The sequence below is a fragment of the Diabrotica virgifera genome, chromosome 8, assembly GCF_917563875.1.
Source record: "Diabrotica virgifera virgifera chromosome 8, PGI_DIABVI_V3a".
Classification (NCBI taxonomy): Eukaryota; Metazoa; Arthropoda; class Insecta; order Coleoptera; family Chrysomelidae; genus Diabrotica; species Diabrotica virgifera.
Genome location: NC_065450.1, coordinates 135,490,380 through 135,510,783, shown reverse-complemented (window position 1 = coordinate 135,510,783; position 20,404 = coordinate 135,490,380). Strand labels below are relative to the sequence as shown.

The following is a 20,404-nucleotide window of genomic DNA, read 5'->3' as shown; positions in this document are numbered from 1 at the left end:
CAATATATCTTCGATTTTTCTGATTGGATAGTTTGCGGACACAATTCTCTCATTAACACCAATTTTGTAATCTACACAAAGTCCCACACCTCCATCATCTTTTGGAATAACAACCAGTGGTGAACCCCAATCACTATGGTTGACTTTCGATATAATTCCTTGAGCTTCTAAGTTGTCAAGTTCTTTCTCAACTTTCTCCCTAAGTGCATACGGTACATCTCGTTCTTTAAAATAGACTGGCTTGGCATTTTTACGCAGTTGCAAATTTACTTTAAAATTTGATACAAGTCCAATTGATTCTTCAAATATGTCTGAATATTTTTGAACAAATTCTTCTTCATTAGCCGGTATATTTTTGATTTGTCTGATTCCTGTTGAGCTATCGATGTCTTGAAGGTTAATGTTTAAATGTCTTATCCATACACGCCCTAATAAGGAGTCTAATTTATCAGGAACTACGTAAAATTCTTCTGTTGAAATTTTATTTTGATATTGTATTGATGTTTTTGCTTTCCCTAGGGGATAAAATACGTTTTTTGTATATGATCTAAAGGCAATATCGGATTTAGTAAATCGAAGTGTAAATCCTGCTCCAGAATCAACTTCAAATGTTGCCGGTTTGTTTTTAATAAGGACTGTCACATAAAACTTTTGAGCATCCGTGTAAGATTGATTTTCATAAATGTCTACAATTTTATTAATGCCAAAAGTATCCTCTGGTTCTGTTTCGCTGTTTGATGGTTGATATTCATTAACTAGATGATGGGTCAAGTTAATTTTATCTTTGTTTGCTAAAAGCGTTGAAATACAGACTGAGATGACGTGACCATATTTTTTACATCCCTTGCACTGAAGTCGTTCAGGATCGATTTTACAGTTTTTAACAAGATGTTGTTTACCACATCGTAGGCATCGATTGTCTATACCCAATTCTTGAAAATTTATTCTTGACCTAGATTGGGAACGCTTCCTAATATGAAACGTTGAATTTGATCTGTGTCTAAATTGATTGGTTTGGTTGATATTTGAAGAATTGTTACTTGACGAAAATTCTTTACTATCGATAATTAAAGAATCTAAGATTAAAGCCTTTTCTTCCAATTTTTCAAATGATTTTTCATTGGATTCCAGAAGACGTTCTCTAATTAAATTATCTTTGATGCCTCGAATAAACTGAGCTCGTAAAAAATGTTCAGAAATGTTTGCCTGACATTTGCACGTAGAGATAAATTCACATTCAAGAGTAGCTTGCTTTAGAGCAGTAGTATATTCGGAAATAGACTGATTTTCTTGTTGATATAAGGAAAGAAATTTATGCTGCAACACAAGAATATTTTTCTTTGGATTCAGGCGATTATCAAGTCTCTTTACAATGGTGTTGTAATCAAAATCTCTAATTTTGTGAGGTGCAACTAAGGATGAAAGCATTGAAAAAGTTGCAGAGCCAATAGAATTCAATAGTAAGTCTAAAGCAAATTTCTTGTCATCGAAAACGTGTTTGATTTTAAGGTAGTTTTCGAAACGTTCTATGTATATTGTGAATTTTTCTTTTTGTTCATTAAAATTTTCGAATAAGGGTATAAAATGATTATTATTCGAATTTGAAGTACTTGCCAAACTTTTCTGCAGTTGATCTAAAATTTCCTGGTTTACCATCATAAATTGTTTGAATTGATCTGGATCCATATTTAATATGTATTTTAAAAGTCTGGTTATTCAATGATTTACCCCGTCGCCAATTTATTATATCTTCAGATTGAATAAGTAGAACATTTCGATAAATATATTTTGACAACTAATAAAATATGAACTGACATAACTATATATAACATTACATAACAACTACTCTAATTAGAGGAGGTTACTATAGGAGCCCTCAATTTTTATTGCAGATTTTGATTCTTTACGTAAAAATAAGCAAATTTTATTCGAGACATTTTTTCGAATTATGGAGAGATGGCGCTATAATTGGAAAAACGATTGTTGGAAATGGAAAATTAAATTAAAAATGGAAAGTCCCCCACTTTACGGAAAATTTAACTTAACTTTTTTTGGTTTTAGGACCTACTCTTCACAACCCAATAGCTGCCCAAAGCGCTCGAGTAACTGCAAATTTAGCATACTTTCCTACCCTACTATAATATCTGGACCTACTTACCCTGAAGTAAGTTCTATTTATTCCAGGTCCCCCCTTTATCATCGAACAGTTCGTCGATCTATTCTGCCCAGCGTTGTACTTTCTTATCCGTCTGTGTTATAGTAATCTCGTGTCCATCCAGTAGTGCACCAGTGAGATTTTTAGGCCTGGATCCCGCGTACCAAAAAAGTTTATTAATAGCAAGCTAAAAATTTGTTAATAGCTTAACGATGTCTAGTCGGACATACTTTGATGTATGGGAACACTGGAACAGGAGAACTTTTAATTGTGGAACAGGTTACAGGTTTCGAAAGTCAGACTACGGAAATGTCCCATTTATTTTGTCGGACAGAACTTCCAATTCATTTGTTACCCTTTCATTAAACTCTCATGCAAAAATCAGACTCTATTTACCACCAATATAACTCCTGTCATTTAATATGTTCTACGTGTCGGACTTATTAAAATGGATAACATATTATTTGTCAGACAACCATTTTATCATATACTATATAAAATTTGCTATTGAATAAACTTAAAAACAACCTGCTAGTTTTCACAATCATAAACTTGTCAGAATGACACGTTCCACAATTAAAATAACTTCCCACAATTAAAACTTTTCCAGTGTTCCATACATCTAAGTTGGTCCGGCTAGACGCCGTTAATCTATTAACAAATTCTCAGCTTGCTATTAATCAACTTTTTTTGGTACGCGGGATCCAGGCCTGTTTGTTTTCTTAATCCTGCCATTTATTTGACTTTCTTATGTAAACTAAATAAATCGTAACTTTTTTGGAGCTCCTCGATCTCTGTACATTTCTCTTCATCAATAGGGGATGAAATTAATTATCATGTACTTCATCTTCATATATCAATCCATATGTACCTTTGTACCAAAAATAAAAGACTACTCACGATATGTTGGTTTTATTTGTAATTTTATTAAAACAAAATTAAGGAACTTATAATTTATTTAACAGAAATTTTTTTATGGACATAACAATTTACCAAACAGCTGCTACACCGATGTCACTTTCCACAACACCAATTCCTTGACCCTATCATATTCGAAGGACTTCGGAAAAGCCAGTGAAACTTCTTCGCACTTAACGCCTGTCAACTTGTCCAGACATTTTAGATAATACTCGTAGCAAGGGGCTACAGTGTCGCATTCGGACAAGGTGAAAACGAATCGCTTCTCAAGAGCTATATACACGCTTCTTTTGCCAGCAGGAGAAGGAGAAAAAGTTACTAATCGATGAACTGTCCGCACGAAGGCTTCAGTGATTGTGTCGTCATAAACGGCTGAAAAAAAAAATCAGTTTGAAATTTTGTTTAGTTGTAACAGTACAGCTAAATCATAGAAAATGCTTTAAATTTATATAGTTCGATAAATGAACCTGAAATACGGTGCTACCGTTTAATTTTCCGTGTAACCACCAAATTGCAAGAAAATTCGAATTTAGTTAGGTTTCTCTTACCCCCCCCCCCCTCACTTTTGGACTAACTCTAAGCAACTTTTGTTCTATACTGCGTTCCACGGTCACCTTTCAGTACAGACTCTTATGAAGAACAGTGTTGCCAAGAGATATTAATATTTATATTAAATAAATGTTAAAGTATTTTTTTACCTCACTTACTCTATTAAATTTGTCAGTATGTATGAGAAATCTTGTACGCTGTCAAAGCAAAGGGAGTTTAGCTCGGTGGTAGCGCGTTCGACCGGAGATCGAGTCCCTGGTTCGAATCCGTGTGTTATCTAACTTTTTTTTATTTTTAGTATTGTTTTAATAAAAAATTTTGGAAAGTAGTAAGTAAAAATTAGTTTAATCTTTAAATACAAATAACCTGTTGAAAGTATATTTATTTCGTTGAAATCATATAATAGAAGTATAACTTCTTACGTGCGTTCAAAGCACACGTCTTAAAAAGTACATTTTTAAGGCACTCATGTGAATTGCAGAATTCGCTTCGCTCATTCTGCAAACTTTCACATGCGTGCCTTAAAATTGTACTTTTAACCCTTATATCATAAATAACTATTAAATATAATATTAATCACAGGCTAATTATAATTAATATTCAAATGATATATCTTTAATATCGTATAAATATCTTTCATAGTACCTATACCTCATCCAATTTACTTACCGTTGCACGTCATCCGCGCCATAGCCTGTGACACGATACCAACACGAAATATCTAGGCGGTAGGTGTGTTCCCCTTTAGAATCATTTTGATTCTAAAAAAGAACACACCCACCGCCTAAATATTTCGTGTTGGTATCGTGTCACAGGCTATGGCGCGGATGACGTGCAACGGTAAGTAAATTGGACGAGGTATATTTATGAATTATTTAAAAATAATAAAACCCACAGATTTTCAAATCAAGATGTTTTGGACTTCTGGAATATTCTATTTAGACGGACTTTAAGTTCGTCTGCTTAAAACCGGCAACACTGAGCTGCAAGGTTCCATAAGTGTTATATTTGGATATGCTGCCCATACTGCAAAGTGACTGCGGAACGCAAAATAGAGTTCTACTTTTATAGTTTTTTCATTAAGTCGATATTTTTGAGTTAATTGCTAATGAAATGTTCATTTTTCAACAGCAACGGTTTGTAGACGGTTTTTCGCAAATAACTCGAGAAGTTAAGTATTTTATCGAAAAAATATTCCTATCAAAAATGTAGCCTTTAAAAACCGAAAAAATGTGGTATATTTCATAAAGTCTGTAGACCCAGTTGAAACAAAGTTGTTGCTCATGAAAAGTAAGTTCTTATTGGTCAAATTTCAAATCGAATATTTCAACCTGAAATAACCAACCAATGGAAAACTCCTTAAAATTTAAAGAGTTTAAAAAAAGCTTTGTTTTTATTTTTTATAAAAGTTTCTAGCATCAAAACTAAGCAAGGTACGCTCAAAATAGGTAAAGTTGGACCCTTTTTTTTTGAAAAAACAAACGTGAAAATCATCTTCTAATTAGCATTTCAAATTAAAATAATGGTAACCGCTTTACAATTTACTTTACTTATGTTAACTTATATTATCATTTTTAAGTTTTACTGGTTCAAAGTGCTTATTTTTGGAGCAGGGTTACAGGGTTTTTTTAAGGGTTGCAGTTAAAAAGGCTTTAACCAAGAGTATATGCAAACTTTGAACAACCATATCTTCACCAATTTTGTGTCTTACAGAAAAACAAAACAAATCCAATATATTCATAAAAGCAAAACCTACATTTTTTTACTCTTCGAGATTTTTCATATCGCTAATGAGGGGAGTCAATAGAGAACGAAAATATGTATTGTTTCGGAAAAATTCAAAAAAGCTTATATTTTTCTAATAAAACTTTTTTTGTTAGTTTACATACATGTTAAGGTAAAAAATCCTACTTACAGATTTAGCCGCTAATTGTTTATTAATTTTTTTAACAATAACAATTTTTTTGTATAAATAACTGTAAAGATATCGTTGAATTCATCATTATACTTTTGAAACATATGTTTCTATTTTGTTTTTGATTACCTATGCTGAATCCGTATATGGTATTATAATTTGAAAATTCAAAAATTTTGAGCACTTATAGGAACGTAAATAGGAACCATCTGGGAAACCTTTTTTATTATCAATTTTACGAAAAAAAGTTATTCTTCATGAAATGCTGTACATAGTATAAAATCTAAAACTCAACCATCAGCTATCAAATCTTATCAATTTTATAAGAGGTATGTCAAAAATTTGAATTTCGTTCAGTAGTAAAGTACCTTTATATTTCAGAATATCAAAAATTGTTATTATGAAAAGTTGTTTGGAATCAAACCATGGCTATCAAACCATGTTTTAATATGCAATTACATCCTGCTAATTGAAAAAAAAATCCAAATTTTTCTCAAAATACGGATACCCAACATCGTTTTATTACAATTATGATAACTATTTTATTATCTAGTTTATGAAAAAAAGTTATCCTTCATAAAATGCTCGACCTGGTCTAAAATCTAAGATGCAACCATCATATATCAAACTTTTTCAATTTTATAAGAGGTATGTAAAAAATATGAATTTCACCTTAGCAGTTAAGTACCTTTATAGAAAATATTTCAATTAATAGGATGCAATTGAATATTGAAACATAGTTTTTAATTCCAAACAACTTTTCTTAATAACAATTTTCGATATTGTGAAACATAAAAGTACTTTACTCTTAAGCGAAATTTATATTTCTTGACATACCTCGTATAAAATTAATAAAATGTGATATCTTATGCTTGCATCTTAGATTCTATCCGATGCAAAGTATTGTATAGTCAATAATTTTTTTCGTAAAACTGATAATACAAATGTTATCAATAGGTTCCAACTTACGCAGACATCCTGTATAAGAGCACAAAAAAATGTTTTCAACATTTATTATTTTTTAACTTTGTTATTAAATGTATTTTATGTAAGTTGTACAAAAAAAGTTATGATGACTTTGTACAAACATAGTTTTATATATATATATATATATATATATATATATATATATATATATATATATATATATATATAACTGATATTTTTCGGTTTTTGTATATCTTTTTATCTTTCTCAATTATCTCAAAAAGAAGTTGTTTATTTTATGTCTAAAGTAAAATAATGTAGTGAATTTCAAAAATATGACATCTTAAGCTTTAAAAAAACACCTATAAAATAATTGTAATATATCTGTTCAAATGTGAGTAATACCCTCTGTGGTAGTAACTCTGTAAAACTACGAAGTTTTCAAAAATTGCATTTTTTGAGACGTCGTATCATTTGATTAAATTTTTGAAATTTTTCTTTAATAAGAGAGCATTTAGGAAAGTTTTTGAAAATTAAGTTGTGCAAATTTGAGAGTTATATAAGTAAAATTGTATTAGTTACACATTTTTAAATAATTTTTAAACAAAATTCATGTAAGTCTCAATTTTCGCCCACACCGTACTTATGCTCATACATTTTATTTCTTTTTATTATAACTATAATATAGATTAAACGTTCTTCTTTCATGTCCAATTTGTAAAATTTGATTTGATCCATTAGTTAGGGAATTATATTAAAATAAATCAACGTGCGCTTCGCCGAACGTTAGTGTACAGTACGCCAATGTTTATGAGAAGGATGACTTTAGCGTTATAAATAAAAAATTATAGAAGCTATAGATCTAATTTTACAAAAATCTTTATATGTAAGTATAAGATTTTTTGTGTAAAATTTTCTGAATTTTTTTATGTTCAAGTTGGATTTTTTCTAAGATTAATATTTTCGTAATTATTTAAAAAAAGAATTAATTTCGCAATTCATTTGTTTAATAAAAAATTAAGCACCCGCACGTCTGGAGTAGAACTTTTTGATATGTTCTTTATTAAACATTTCTTAATCAAATTACAAAAATTTCTATCTTGTTTGATTTTTTCCGAAGTCAAAATCTCTATTGACTACCCTATATACTGTTATTTTGAAAATGCAATTTCAACAATTTTATTTTACGTTAAAACTTTTAAAGGAGCTATTTATCAACTGAAACGTTAGGCTGCAACGTTTCAGTTACTAAATAGCCTCTCTTGAAGCACCAATATCACATGCTACGGTAATTACAGAGTCTCCTTTCTCCAGTAATGTTGAAGCACGAACCTTCTCCTATTTTGTGAGTTTCTTTCGACCCATATTTGTCAGTTCAATTTAGAATTTGACGATCTCAAACTTTACGCGGTAAATGAGAAGAAGTTTAACACTGACTACCCGCACAAAGCCAACTGTTTACAGTGCAAAGGCGCAGAATACCCTAAATAAACCAAGCTCTCCATCCTCCCCTACCCTCCCCTCCAAGTGCATACAGAACGCATGCAAATTGTCTTCAAATTTGGTGATTTATTTGGCAATGTAAAGATTTTTTTTGTCGGCACTGTAGAGCAAAAACCGTGAAAGAATGGACTACAATGAAACTTAAAAAACTTACGAAAATGACAATGGAAGGATCGACTGCAGCAATAATTACAGATAATGGTATCACCAAAAATATAGAAATAGCAAGTGGAGTACGACAAGGTGACTCTCTATCAACGTCATTATTTAATGTCGCAATAGAAGGAACAATAAGAGCTACAGAAATAAAAGGTACAATTATAACATCGATGTCGCAACTTGTGGCGTATGCTGACGACATAGCATTAATTAGCAGAAACCTGAATAGTTTAAAGAAAGAATTTACGAGGTTATTCAAGGAAGCATCCAAAAAGGGTTTAGAAATAAATCAAAACAAAACAAAATACCTAATATGTTCAAGAAAAAATCCAGATAATGTGACAAGTTTAAATAATATTGGTGAATATAAGTTCGAAAAGGTAGAACACTTTAAATACCTTGGAGTCTCAGTTAATGGATCTAACGATAGAAGCACCGTAATCAGTGAAAGAATCCAGGCAGGAAACAGAGCCTACTGGAAATACAATAACTTCCTAAAAGATAAGAAGCTTACTCAGAATACTAAACTAAAGATTTACAAAGCAGCAATTAGACCAGTAATCACATATGGTGCTGAGGTAATGTGTCTGGTAATGTGTATTTAGGTAATAATGAATTCAGAAAACTCATGAACCACGAAGTAAGAGGACTTCTGAAAGGAGAAGACATCATCAGATTTATCAAGGCACAGAGACTCAGATGGATGAGACATATAGAAAGGAGAAATCCAGAAGCCGTCATCAAGAAAATTTCCAAATGGAGACCTGTATCAAGCAGACCAAGAGGAAGACCCAAAACTAGATGGGAGAACCAGATAGTCGAGGATCTTAAGAAGATGGAAGTCAGAGAATGGGCAACCATAAGCAAAAACAGGAACGAATGGAGAAAAATTGTAGAAGATGCCAAGTCACACAACCAATTGTAAAACCAAAATGTTAATGCGGATTGATTCACCGCGACAAACAAATCGGAAGAGCCCATAGAGGGCGGCAATCATTCCGCTAGGAGTGTGGATGCCAGGATGATGATGAATATCGGCCGCATTAAAAAACCCTTACCCACCAAAATCTATAAAAATCCTCCACGCCGTTTCCGAGATAATTCAGGGTTTCCATACATAAAACTCACTCTGTATAGTCCAGGCGGGATCTGTTTTAAATTGGACAATTGAATTTTCCATAACAGTCGATTTTGTTGTCCATGTAAGTCTCTTGAAAATATGAAAATTTATATGTAGAAAAAGGGAAAAGGTAATGGTTCGAAGATTACCATCCTGTTGTTTACAACTTCGTCGCAAATGCTGGTCAACTAGGACCGATTGTATCTTAGAAACCATTCCTCACAATTCCATTTTTTTTTTTTCAAAGAATCGTCCTGCCGCCTCCTTTCCGTTTTCATAATTTAATTTAATCTAATATAATAGTGGCCCAGATATTCTATTTGTTTATAAGCCAAAATATTGTTTATTCTGTAAAGAACGCGAACGTTATAGGCTATTGATTATGTACTATAGAAAGGAACTACAACGTTAACGGGGTTTTATTATTTCATATGGTCCACGAACCTCTATATATGAAAAAACCGCGGAGTGCTACCATTTAAAGGGGTGCGTTTTTGAGAAATGGGTGAATTAGTCCCTGGGCACAGGTTACATTAGGGTCAGTTCTATGCACTTTTGGTACAAACACGTCTACATAAAAATTGTTCCTGGTTAAATTTCCTATCTAAATATAACTTTTTAAAGTCAAAGTTATTTTTTTTTACAGAAATATATTCAAAAGAAAAAGCACAAAAAAACCCAAAAGAAAGAAATTTTGTTTTTTGTCACATAACTTTTGTCCACTGGGATATAGGTATATACATTGCTTTACAGAAAAAAAAAACTTAAATATTTTCTCTTTAAAACGATGTTTAGTAGAGGTCATTGGGATTTACAGTTTTCGAAATATGATTTTTCAAATTTCCCCACTCACAGCAATTTTGGGCAATTTTTCTTGTTATTTCGCAAATATTGTTCTGTAACTTTTTTCTACGTAACTTTAGGTATATGCAATGGTATATGTAAGAGGAATAGAAATTAATTACCTTTAAAATGTTCTACTGTCCAATGTTGTACGACTTCTTTTAAAGAGGTTATCTTTTTCACGATTTTATACTTTTAACGAGTTTTTATATTTTTTACGATTATTTTATAAATTTCCCATTATAACTTTTTTTTCTACATTTAGATATATATTATATAATAATAAAAAAATATGAAAAAAAAATTTTTAGGAAACGCTTTTCTTTAGTTCCGAGTGACTAAAATTAAAAATATTAAAAAATCAACTAAAAAGCAAAAAATAAAAAAAATTGAAAAAATCCAACACATTCGTCAAAGAAAAGCGTGGCGCGTCTTCATCGAATAAACGGTTTTCGCCCCACGCTTTTCTTTAACAAATGTGTTGGATTTTTTCAATTTTTTTTATTTTTTGCTTTTTAGTTGATTTTTTAATATTTTTAATTTTAGTCACTCGGAACTAAAGAAAAGCGTTTCCTTAAAATTTTTTTTTTTCATATTTTTTTATTTTTTACTTTTTAGTCTTACACTTTTCAAACATTAAAATATATCGTCATGTTTATTAAAATATGTATATAAAACATATGATGTACAAACATAAAAAGTAGTCGGAATTGGCAAAAAATTTGAAACTTCATTGTTTATTTGTGAAGCATAACGTAAACAATTAACGTAAAAAGTAAAATTATGTATAGTTCATGTCATTAGCTACAATCCGTAAAAATTTCAAATTTCTACATTGTAAAAAACAAGACAATTTAAGCATTTTCCATTAAAATCGTTTTTTTTTTATTTAAACAATTATTAAACATAAACAATTTTTTTTATTGACTATTCGTGTATTGTTCCCGCGAATGCATATGTCTGCAAATTTTCATTCATTTGCATTGAAGAAAAGGCAGGCAAATTAGCCTCTAAAGATTTGACGCAAACTATTGAACTAAAGAAAAGCCTTTAAAAAAAGAAGAATGTGTGTAACTTTGAATTTAATTGAATTTAAATTAAAATTCATTTTACTGCTGTCAGAAACAAGACAAAAATGTTTATATCACAAATAATCATTGCTTTTCGCTTAAATTGGATGTTAAAACTTCCAAGAGGCAGGTGGCTGGCGGGAGCTGGCTTGAATATTTAATTTAATCGAAAAGCAATGTTTATTTCTGAAATACACATTTTTTTTCTCTTTACGGGCAACTGTAAAATGTATTCTGAGTTAAATAAATTACATACACATTCTTCTTTTTTGTCAAATAATTTAATTAAAAAATTATTTTTGGACACCCTGTACAAATAATTATATAAATTTTTATATTACTGAATAAAGAATTGAATGATCTTTCAAATGAGCTATCGCATATCCCCTATTCTCATTTAAAAAAATCATCGATTACGTCATCGCGCCCAGATGGTTGACGTCACTAGTATGACATATATTCCAAAATATCGTAATTTAAAAATAAAAATTGACCTCTTTCTGGATTTTTCCTTAAAGTCGCCTTTTTACGAAATAACGAATTTATTCCTTTCATTTGCATCGTACTGTATAAACAAATATATGAGTGTTCAAAATTTAAAACTCTATTGTTTATTTATGACGCATAACGTAAACAATTAACGTAAAAAGTGAAATTATGTATAGGTTATATCATTAGCTACAATCCGTAAAAGTTTCAAATTTCTACATTGTAAAAAACAAGAGAATTTAGGCCTTTTTCCATTAAAATCGTTTTTTTTTTTATTTTAACAATTAATAAACATAAACAAAATTTTTTTGCTGTCGATTCGTGTATTGTTCTCGCGAATGCATATGTCTGCAAATTTTCATTTATTTGCATGGAAGAAAAGGTAGTCAAATTAACATCCAAAGATTTGACGCAATCTATTGAACTAAATAAAAGCGTTTAAGATAACATGCTAAGAATTTATTTTGTATACAAAAATATTTTATTATATTATTATTCACAAATTTATTTTCATATTTTCTACACCCACTACTGCAAATTGGTGTAACTTACAAACAAGGTTGGGCTACAACCCAGGTAGCATTCCAGGGTTTTACGAAATAACGAATTTATTCCTTTTACTTGCATCGTACTGTATAAACAAATATATGAGTGTTCAAAATTTAAAACTTTATTGTTTATTTATGACGCATAACGTAAACAATTAACGTAAAAAGTGAAATTATGTATAGGTTATATCATTAGCTACCATCCGTAAAAGTTTCAAATTTCTACATTGTAAAAAACAAAAGAATTTAGGCCTTTTTCCATTAAAATCGTTTTATTTTATTTAAACAATTAATAAACATAAACAAAATTTTTTTGTTATCTATTCGTGTATTGTCACCGCGAATGCATATGTCTGCAAATTTTCATTCATTTGCATGGAAGAAAAGGTAGTCAAATTAATATCCAAAGATTTGACGCAATCTATTGAACTAAATAAAAGCGTTTAAAAAAGAAAGCTTATTCTATTTACTTTAAAATTGTGTATTACAAAAAATTCTTGGATTATTTTTGAATAAGATATGCTTTTTCAAAATGTAGTAAGTACTTGCAGCGATTTTTGATTTTAGGATTATTTTTTAAATTTCTCATTATAACTTTTTATGTGATTGTGTGTTATGATTGAATCTTATTTTTATAGGTAATACTTTGGATCCACTTACTCGGCCGGGCAAACTTCAAAATATGGATTAATTCCAATATTTACTGTCAAAGCTCCTGCGCCACAAGCTTTGCTTGAAAAAATAGCATGTAAATGTACCAAAGGATGTACAAAAAACTACGGTTGTAGGAATATAGGAATTAGTTGTTCAATATTCTGCAACGGGTGCATGTGCATGGGTACTAATTGTGGGAACTCTAAGATAACTGAGGTGCCAGAGAAAGTTATTGAAGGTAATGCTAACGAAGAGATGGACTTTGATTTTGAAATTTTTTTATATGTCAACGTTTAAATAATTTTAACTAAAGTGACGTTTTCTAAGACTAATGTTTATATAATTTTTGTAAAAGAATGAATTTTAAATAATACAGGTAAAAAAATATCAAAAAATCACTTGCTTTTTATTATTTAAATATAGATGATACACCATTTTAAAGAACAGAAAGTAAGCCCTCTTTATTGAGCAACATATAGTATATGCATGTACAAGAATAAAAGAGGAATGTAAAAAATAATCCTAAAATTAAAAATCGTTGCAAGTACTTATTACATTTTGAAAAATAATAACTTATTCAAAAATAATCCTAGACTATTTCGTAATACACCATTTTAAAGTAAATAAAATAAGCTTTTTTTATTATATCATATAATATATACCTAAATATAGAAGAAAAAAAGTTAAAATGAGAAATTTCAAAAATAATCGTAAAAAATGTAAAAAATAATATTTTTTTATATTACGCATTATATAATATATCATATAATATTATATTGTATATACCATATATAAATATAATATTATATAATATATAATATATTATATAATAATATTATTTTATTTTTATATTATATTATAAAAAATCGTTATAAGTATAAAATTTTGAAAAACCATAATTTCTTTAAAAAAAGTCGTACAACGTTATACAGTAGACCATTTTAAAGGTAATTGATTTTTATTCCTATTACGTGTACCATTGCATATACCTAAAGTTACGTAGAAAAAAGTTACAGAACAATATTTGCGAAATAACAAGGAAAATTGCCCAAAATTGCTGTGAGTGGCAAACTTTGAAAAATCATATTTCGAAAACTGTAAATCCTAATTACCTCTACTAAACAACATTTTAAAGAAGAAATATGTGGGTTTTTTTTTCTGTAAAGCAATGTCTATACCTATATCCTCGTGAACAAAAGTTATGGGACAAAAAACAAAATATCTTTCTTTTGGATTTCTTTGTGCTTTTTCTTTTGAATATATTTTTGTAAAAAAAAGTATCGTTGACTTTAAAAAGTGATATTTAGATAGGAAATTTAACCAGGAACAATTTTTATGTAGATATGTTTGTAGTAAAAGTGCATAGAACTCACCCTAATGTAACCTGTGCCCAGGGACTAATTCACCAATTTCTCAAAAACGCACCCCTTTAAATGGTAGCAATCCGTGGTTTTTTCAATATATAGATGTCCGTTGACCATATGAAATAATAAAACCCCGTTAACGTTGTAGTTCCTTTTAGCTATCTTATTTTGAATATAATCAATAGCCTATTAGATAGGTATGGTGCCTTTTTATACGAAAATCATAGTTATTTTGGTGTACCATAATTGAAGATTTTGTTGGAAAACCCGGATTTTCCGAGGAAAATTTTCGTCGAAGGAAATTGAAAAAAAAATATCTGTGCAGGATTAAATTACGGTGAATTTTTGTTTGGGTGTTGTTGGTTTAAAGTTAAAATCTTCGGATTTACAGAGCAATAATTGAAAAAAAAAAGATTTCGGAGCGCTAATTTTTTTTAAACAAAATTTTATACTTTCTGCCGACTTTGAATACCTATATTACTAATATCTGCATTCTTAGTAGTCCAAGAGCTGAAAGCGGATTTTGCTCGTGATAAGTTATATGGGCAAACTATACGGGGATATATTGAATTAGTTGAGTACATTTCCATACAGGCGGAGACCGGAGCTAGGGACGAAGGCAGTTGTAAGGAGTCAAAGTCGCGGTTTTTATTATTTTTTTTGTGGCGTCCGTGATTGAGATAGTGCACCAAAATTTGGGAATAAGTAGATCATGACGTAACTAAGGAAAATCTCCAGGGGCGGAACGCTGCGTGGGGGCAAAGGGGCGGACAGGGGTGAATATGAGAATTATAACGGGTTTTTTGTGACGTTCGTGATCGAGAAGAAGTAGACGTCAAATTAAATTTACGTTAAAGTTAAATTCAATTTGGTAATTAGCAAAATCTCCAGTAGCGGACAAGGGTTAATACGCAAAATTGTTGGGTGATGAAATTTTGGTGCACTATCTCAATCACGAGCGTGACAAAAAACCCTTATAATATTTATATTTACCACTACCCACCACCCCTTTGTCCACCACGCAGCGTCCCGCCCCTGGAGATTTGCCTTGGTTGCATCATAATCTATTTATTCCCAAATTTTGATGCACTATGTCGATCACGAACGTCACAAAAAACCCTTTTTGTTTCCCACAGAGCTGTCCGCCCCTGGATATTTTGCTTAGTTAAATCATGACCTACTAATTCCCAAATTTTGGTGCACTATCTCGATAATAACCCCTTATAACTACTCTCGTCCCCGGCTTTGGTGTCCACCCGTATGGGAAAGTCATGTACACAACTAATTCAATATATCCCCGCATAGTTTGTCCATATTACTAATCACGAGCAAAATCCGCTTGTACCTCCCCGACTATAAGATTCGATTACAGTAATAACATATCCGGTAAATAACTTTTCCCAAAAATGGCCTTTTTTCGATAATCTGCCCGGACTAATTGTCCAACTAACAAGATTTTCGAACTAACTAGAATTAAGTAATTAGTATAAGATAGCGTTCTACATCGGTAAACATCGACTTAATTGAAATGTTTTTAAAACGATTTTCGTCCCGATGATATTTCATAGTATGACCTAAAACCACTTAATATTTTGCAAAAGCTGTTTATCTTTGGTATCTTGTTTTTTTATTCTGTCGTGGATATAATATTACTTAATTGAGAAAAACTTCTTTCTCGACATTGTCGTTCGAAATTCTTGACTTCGAACAAGTAACTGAAAAAATCGGAACGAGGTATATTTGAAATATAATACAGTGATGAGCCTGCTAATAACCGGCAAAATATCGCAAAAGATGGAAAACATAATACATTGTGAAGTAAAAAGAGATAAAACTAGTAGAGATGGAAATTATCGATATAAACGTATAAAATAACATTACATTACATAGTTTCCCACCTTTAGACTTATCGGAGGAGTATGACAACTGTTACTGTAACAGGATAATTTTATAAAATAGTCCTGTCACAGACGTGTAAAGTGGGAAACTAAACTAAGCATCAAAATTAACGCACCACCTTAAAAATGGGACATTTTTAATGTCTTGTATTTCCTAAACCTGTTGTCCGATTTAAGTGATTTTTTTAGTGTTTTATAGCATTATTCTTCAAAAATATCGATGTGAATCAGATAAGTGTCATTGTATACCGGGTGTAACAATGATAGTGTGTTTTTTCCCCAAAGTTTGAAACATCCTGTGAAATATTCTGGCGTACAGTTCACCAAGAATAGCTGAAAGTCTGAAATTCTAACTGCCTGCGCGAACAATGAAGTGAGAACGCACTCGGAAGGAAAAAGATAGCATGTACGCGCGGGTGAACTTTAAAATATAGGTACAATCGGAGACACAAATATAGAAACGTAAAGTTTGAATAGTTTCTAATAGGTCCCGTACACAATTATTATTACTGTCATTACTTTTCTTCAGTATATTTGTAGTATTTTTTAAAAGTGAGATGTAATAAAATAGATCCAACAAAAACCGCTTGTGTTGCTATAAATTATGGCATTATAAACCAAAAATTATATTTTTATATTGACTATTTATACTTTATATTACCATTATATTGACCAAAAGGTTTCGGAGAAAAAGGGCGTAAGCAGTAGGGTAATAAAGTAGTAATAAAATCGTCTATTGCAATACTAAATAGAAATTAGATGTTCGGTCCCGGTGAAGCATAAATATGGTGTCTTTGTACCAGTACCTTTTGTTAAAAGAGATATTTATAACCTTTCTCGTATCCATTTCCATAGCATTTGTCGTCATCGTTTTATTCAGTCCACACAAACTTTTCACTAATTTAAAATCAAAACTGACATTTTTTACTACATACTAACTCTATAGGATTCAAATCCGGATAATATCTTGGGTAACCGTAAAACTGAATGTCCTTTATCCTCGAGTATTTTGTCAATTTCATAGGTTTTAAACAGAGGTTTGTGTAATTTTATAATGTCGTATAATTCAAATTTCAACATGTCATCTGTAAAGGAAATATTTCGCGTTGTCAGCTACTGCTGCATTTCTGCTTTCCTGGAAGACATAGTTGGACATTTCTCAGTTTGTACGTTGTGATACGGTGCATTATCAATCACTAAAACGCTGTTCGGGGGCAAATTTGGTATCAGTTTATCCTGAAGCCACTTTTTGTAATTGTCGTAGTTCATTGTATCATGATAATCTCCTATTTTTATAGTAGGTTTGTAGCGCAGGTAAGCGTTTTTAACAAAACCACTTTCACCTCCAGCATGCACTATCACAAGCATCTGTCCTTTAGATACTGGTTTTTGTATGCCCTTGTTCTAACTATCAGACCAGCTCTTTAGATAGGTATGAGATGAATGGACGTACGTTTCATCCATGTATATAACTGGGAGATTTGCGTTCCTGTAACGTTTCATACTACGTAAGAAATTCAGTCTAAGATGTTGAATATTGGGCTTTTCCATTAATAATTTTCTATTAGTTCTGGTTTTTCGTTAACGAAATCCCATCTTTCTAATTACTGTTCGTAGGCTTTCTATGGAACCCGAGTAGTTGTACTCCTCTGCAAATGTTCTGTGTATGCGTTTCACAGTTGGGACTTGTTTTTGTGTTACACAAAAATCCATTATATAACGTCGAAGACGCCCTATATCAAAATCGTCCAAGCACGTTTTTGAAGCGCTTTTTTTTTCTCTTTTTGTTTGGAGTTACAAATGAGGAATATTCGCCATCTTCAATTAATTGCATTTCCCGAGCAATTTTTTGAACGCTGCTTAAACTAACACCTGTTGCCAATACCACACGTTCCTGCACTTTTTTCAAATCTCTACACGGTTCATTGTTTTTCGCTTCATTTATCATAAAATGAATCACGTTTGCTATCACTTCCCGTGTCCGATTATTTAAAACTTTTCCCTTCAGATTCGATTTAAACAAAATTTGCAAATTTTAAATTGATTCTCCTTTGCGGTTCGTACTTACAAAAAATGTTTCGCAGACTGTACCGACTTGTTCACGTTACAAACGGTAGATATTAAGTGAACGCTCAGTGCGAGATCCGTCGGATGACGAATGCGCATCATGGGCGTGGTTATTTTCAGACTTTCAGCTATTCTTGGTGAACTGTATATAAAACATTGAAATTAAAACTCAACTGTAGCCTTAGACTTTCTTAACGTTATGCTTTTTGATTTATTTGCTTATGTTGGATAATAAAAATGTTAGGTACTTTAACAACTATCAACATTCTTCATCAATACAGGATCATCAATTCTGCATGAAAAAATAATGACCGTTTGCTTTATAAACATATGTCCGCAAATGCTCCGTTTCCGAGATACAGAATGTTGAATTTTTTACTACAAACTGACGATTTATTTATTGCTCTAAAACCGGTTGAGATATGCAAATGAGATTTGGTAGGTTTTAAGAGGTAGTTATTGCCCATTTCTTGGCATACAATTAAGAATTTTATACTCACCCTTGGCGTGCATACGGGTAATATGACTCAGTAATATGACCCGTATGCACACCAATGGTGAAATAAAATTCTTAATACTCCCAACCGGTTTTAGAGCAATAAATAAATCGTCAGTTTGTAAGAAAAAATTCAACATCCCGTATCTCGGAAACGAAGCATTTTGCGAAGCAAAACTTATGTTAATAAAGCAAATATTCATTATTTTTTCATGCAGAATTGCCCCTAAAGTTTGTCGCACTTATTTAGAAACACCCTGTATTGACGAATAACATGGCTAGTTGTTAAAGTACCCAACTTTTTATTATCCCACATAAGCGAATGAGTCTAAAAGCAAAATGTTAAGAAAGCCTAAGGCTACAGTTGAGTTTTAAATTCAATATTTTATATGCGCTAGAATATTCCACAGGGTGTTCCAAACTTTGAGGAAAAAACACACTATCATTGTTACACCCGGTATACAATGACACTTACCTGTTTAGCAATAATATTACTACATCGATATTCTTCAAGAATAAAGCTATAACATACTAACAACATCAAATCGGACAACAGGTTTTGGAAATACGAGACTTCAAAAATGTCCCATTTTTAAGGTGGTGCGTTAATTTTGATGCTTAGTGTATGTAATTTAATGTAAATTTGTACGTTTATATCGATAATTTCCTCCTCTATTAGGTTTATCTCTTTTTATTTCTTTTTGTAACAATGTGTTATATGTTACACCTTTTGCGTTATTTTGCCGGTTATTATTGCCATCACTGTATATTTTAACCTATTTTTTTTCTTTTTTTATTTATACATATCTTAACCCTGTTTTGCCGAATTTATCTCATAAGATACATGACTTTTATAATTGATTTTTTAAATATTGCGGGCTTTTTTAATAGTTTAAACCTTGGTTGTCACAACTAGCTGTTATATCTCTATACAGATGGCTATTTTTGTATGATTTAAAAGGTTTTAAAGTATTACGTTATGTTGATTTATTCTTCTTGTTCTGTGAGCGTGCGCGTTTTTCTAGCCATCAACAGAAGCGGTAAATTCAGTTTACTCTTACTATTCACACACATTATCCTATAAAGGAGCTCTTCAACATTTGCCTCTCAATAATAGCCAGATCAGTACCGTTGATTCTGTAAAATTTCCTGGAATTTTTTTAGACAGCAACCTCAAATTGTCCCTTCATATCGATTCGTTAAGTAAGAAACTCGCCTCAGCTTGCTATGAAATAAGATCTGTCTCAAGGGAACTCTTGGGAAATCTTCTAAAATAACATATTTTTGGTTGTTCGAGTCTCATCTTCGATATGGTCTTCCTTTTTGGGGTTCTGGTACAGCTGCTCAATTTGATGTTATTTTTAAATCGCAAAAAAGAGCATTAAGATATCTGTTTGGCCTCAGAAGATCTACACATTGCAGAAATTACTTCAGAGATCACGGAATTTTAACACTTCCATCTTTATATATTCTAGAAACGGTTTCTTTAATTCGTAAACACTTTCATGTCTTTCCAGCAAGGCCCAATCATTTTTACTACACCAGAAATTCAATCTTTGATATTTATTTACCGATCCCATCCACTGAGTTAATAAAGAAATCTGTATTATATTCCGCAAAAAAACTCTACAACCATCTCCCGTTACAACTTAAATCTGCAACATATTTCCCAAAGTTCCGTAAAATGACAAAAGCCTATCTATCTAAAAGACCATATTATTCAATAGAA

At 31.2% G+C, this 20,404-nt stretch overlaps 1 protein-coding gene across 5 annotated transcripts in view; it reads right to left on the bottom strand.

Moving 5' to 3' along the window:
- Positions 1–3,093: 3,093 nt before the first annotated feature.
- Positions 3,094–20,404, bottom strand: part of LOC126890384 (methyltransferase-like protein 22) — an 844,950-nt gene continuing 827,639 nt past the window's right edge. For all 5 annotated transcript variants that reach the window (XM_050659270.1, XM_050659272.1, XM_050659271.1 and 2 more), the window contains one exon: positions 3,094–3,445. In XM_050659270.1, coding sequence (XP_050515227.1) covers positions 3,159–3,445 — 287 coding nt within the window. In that variant the 3' untranslated portion in view covers positions 3,094–3,158. The remainder of the gene's footprint in view (positions 3,446–20,404) is intronic.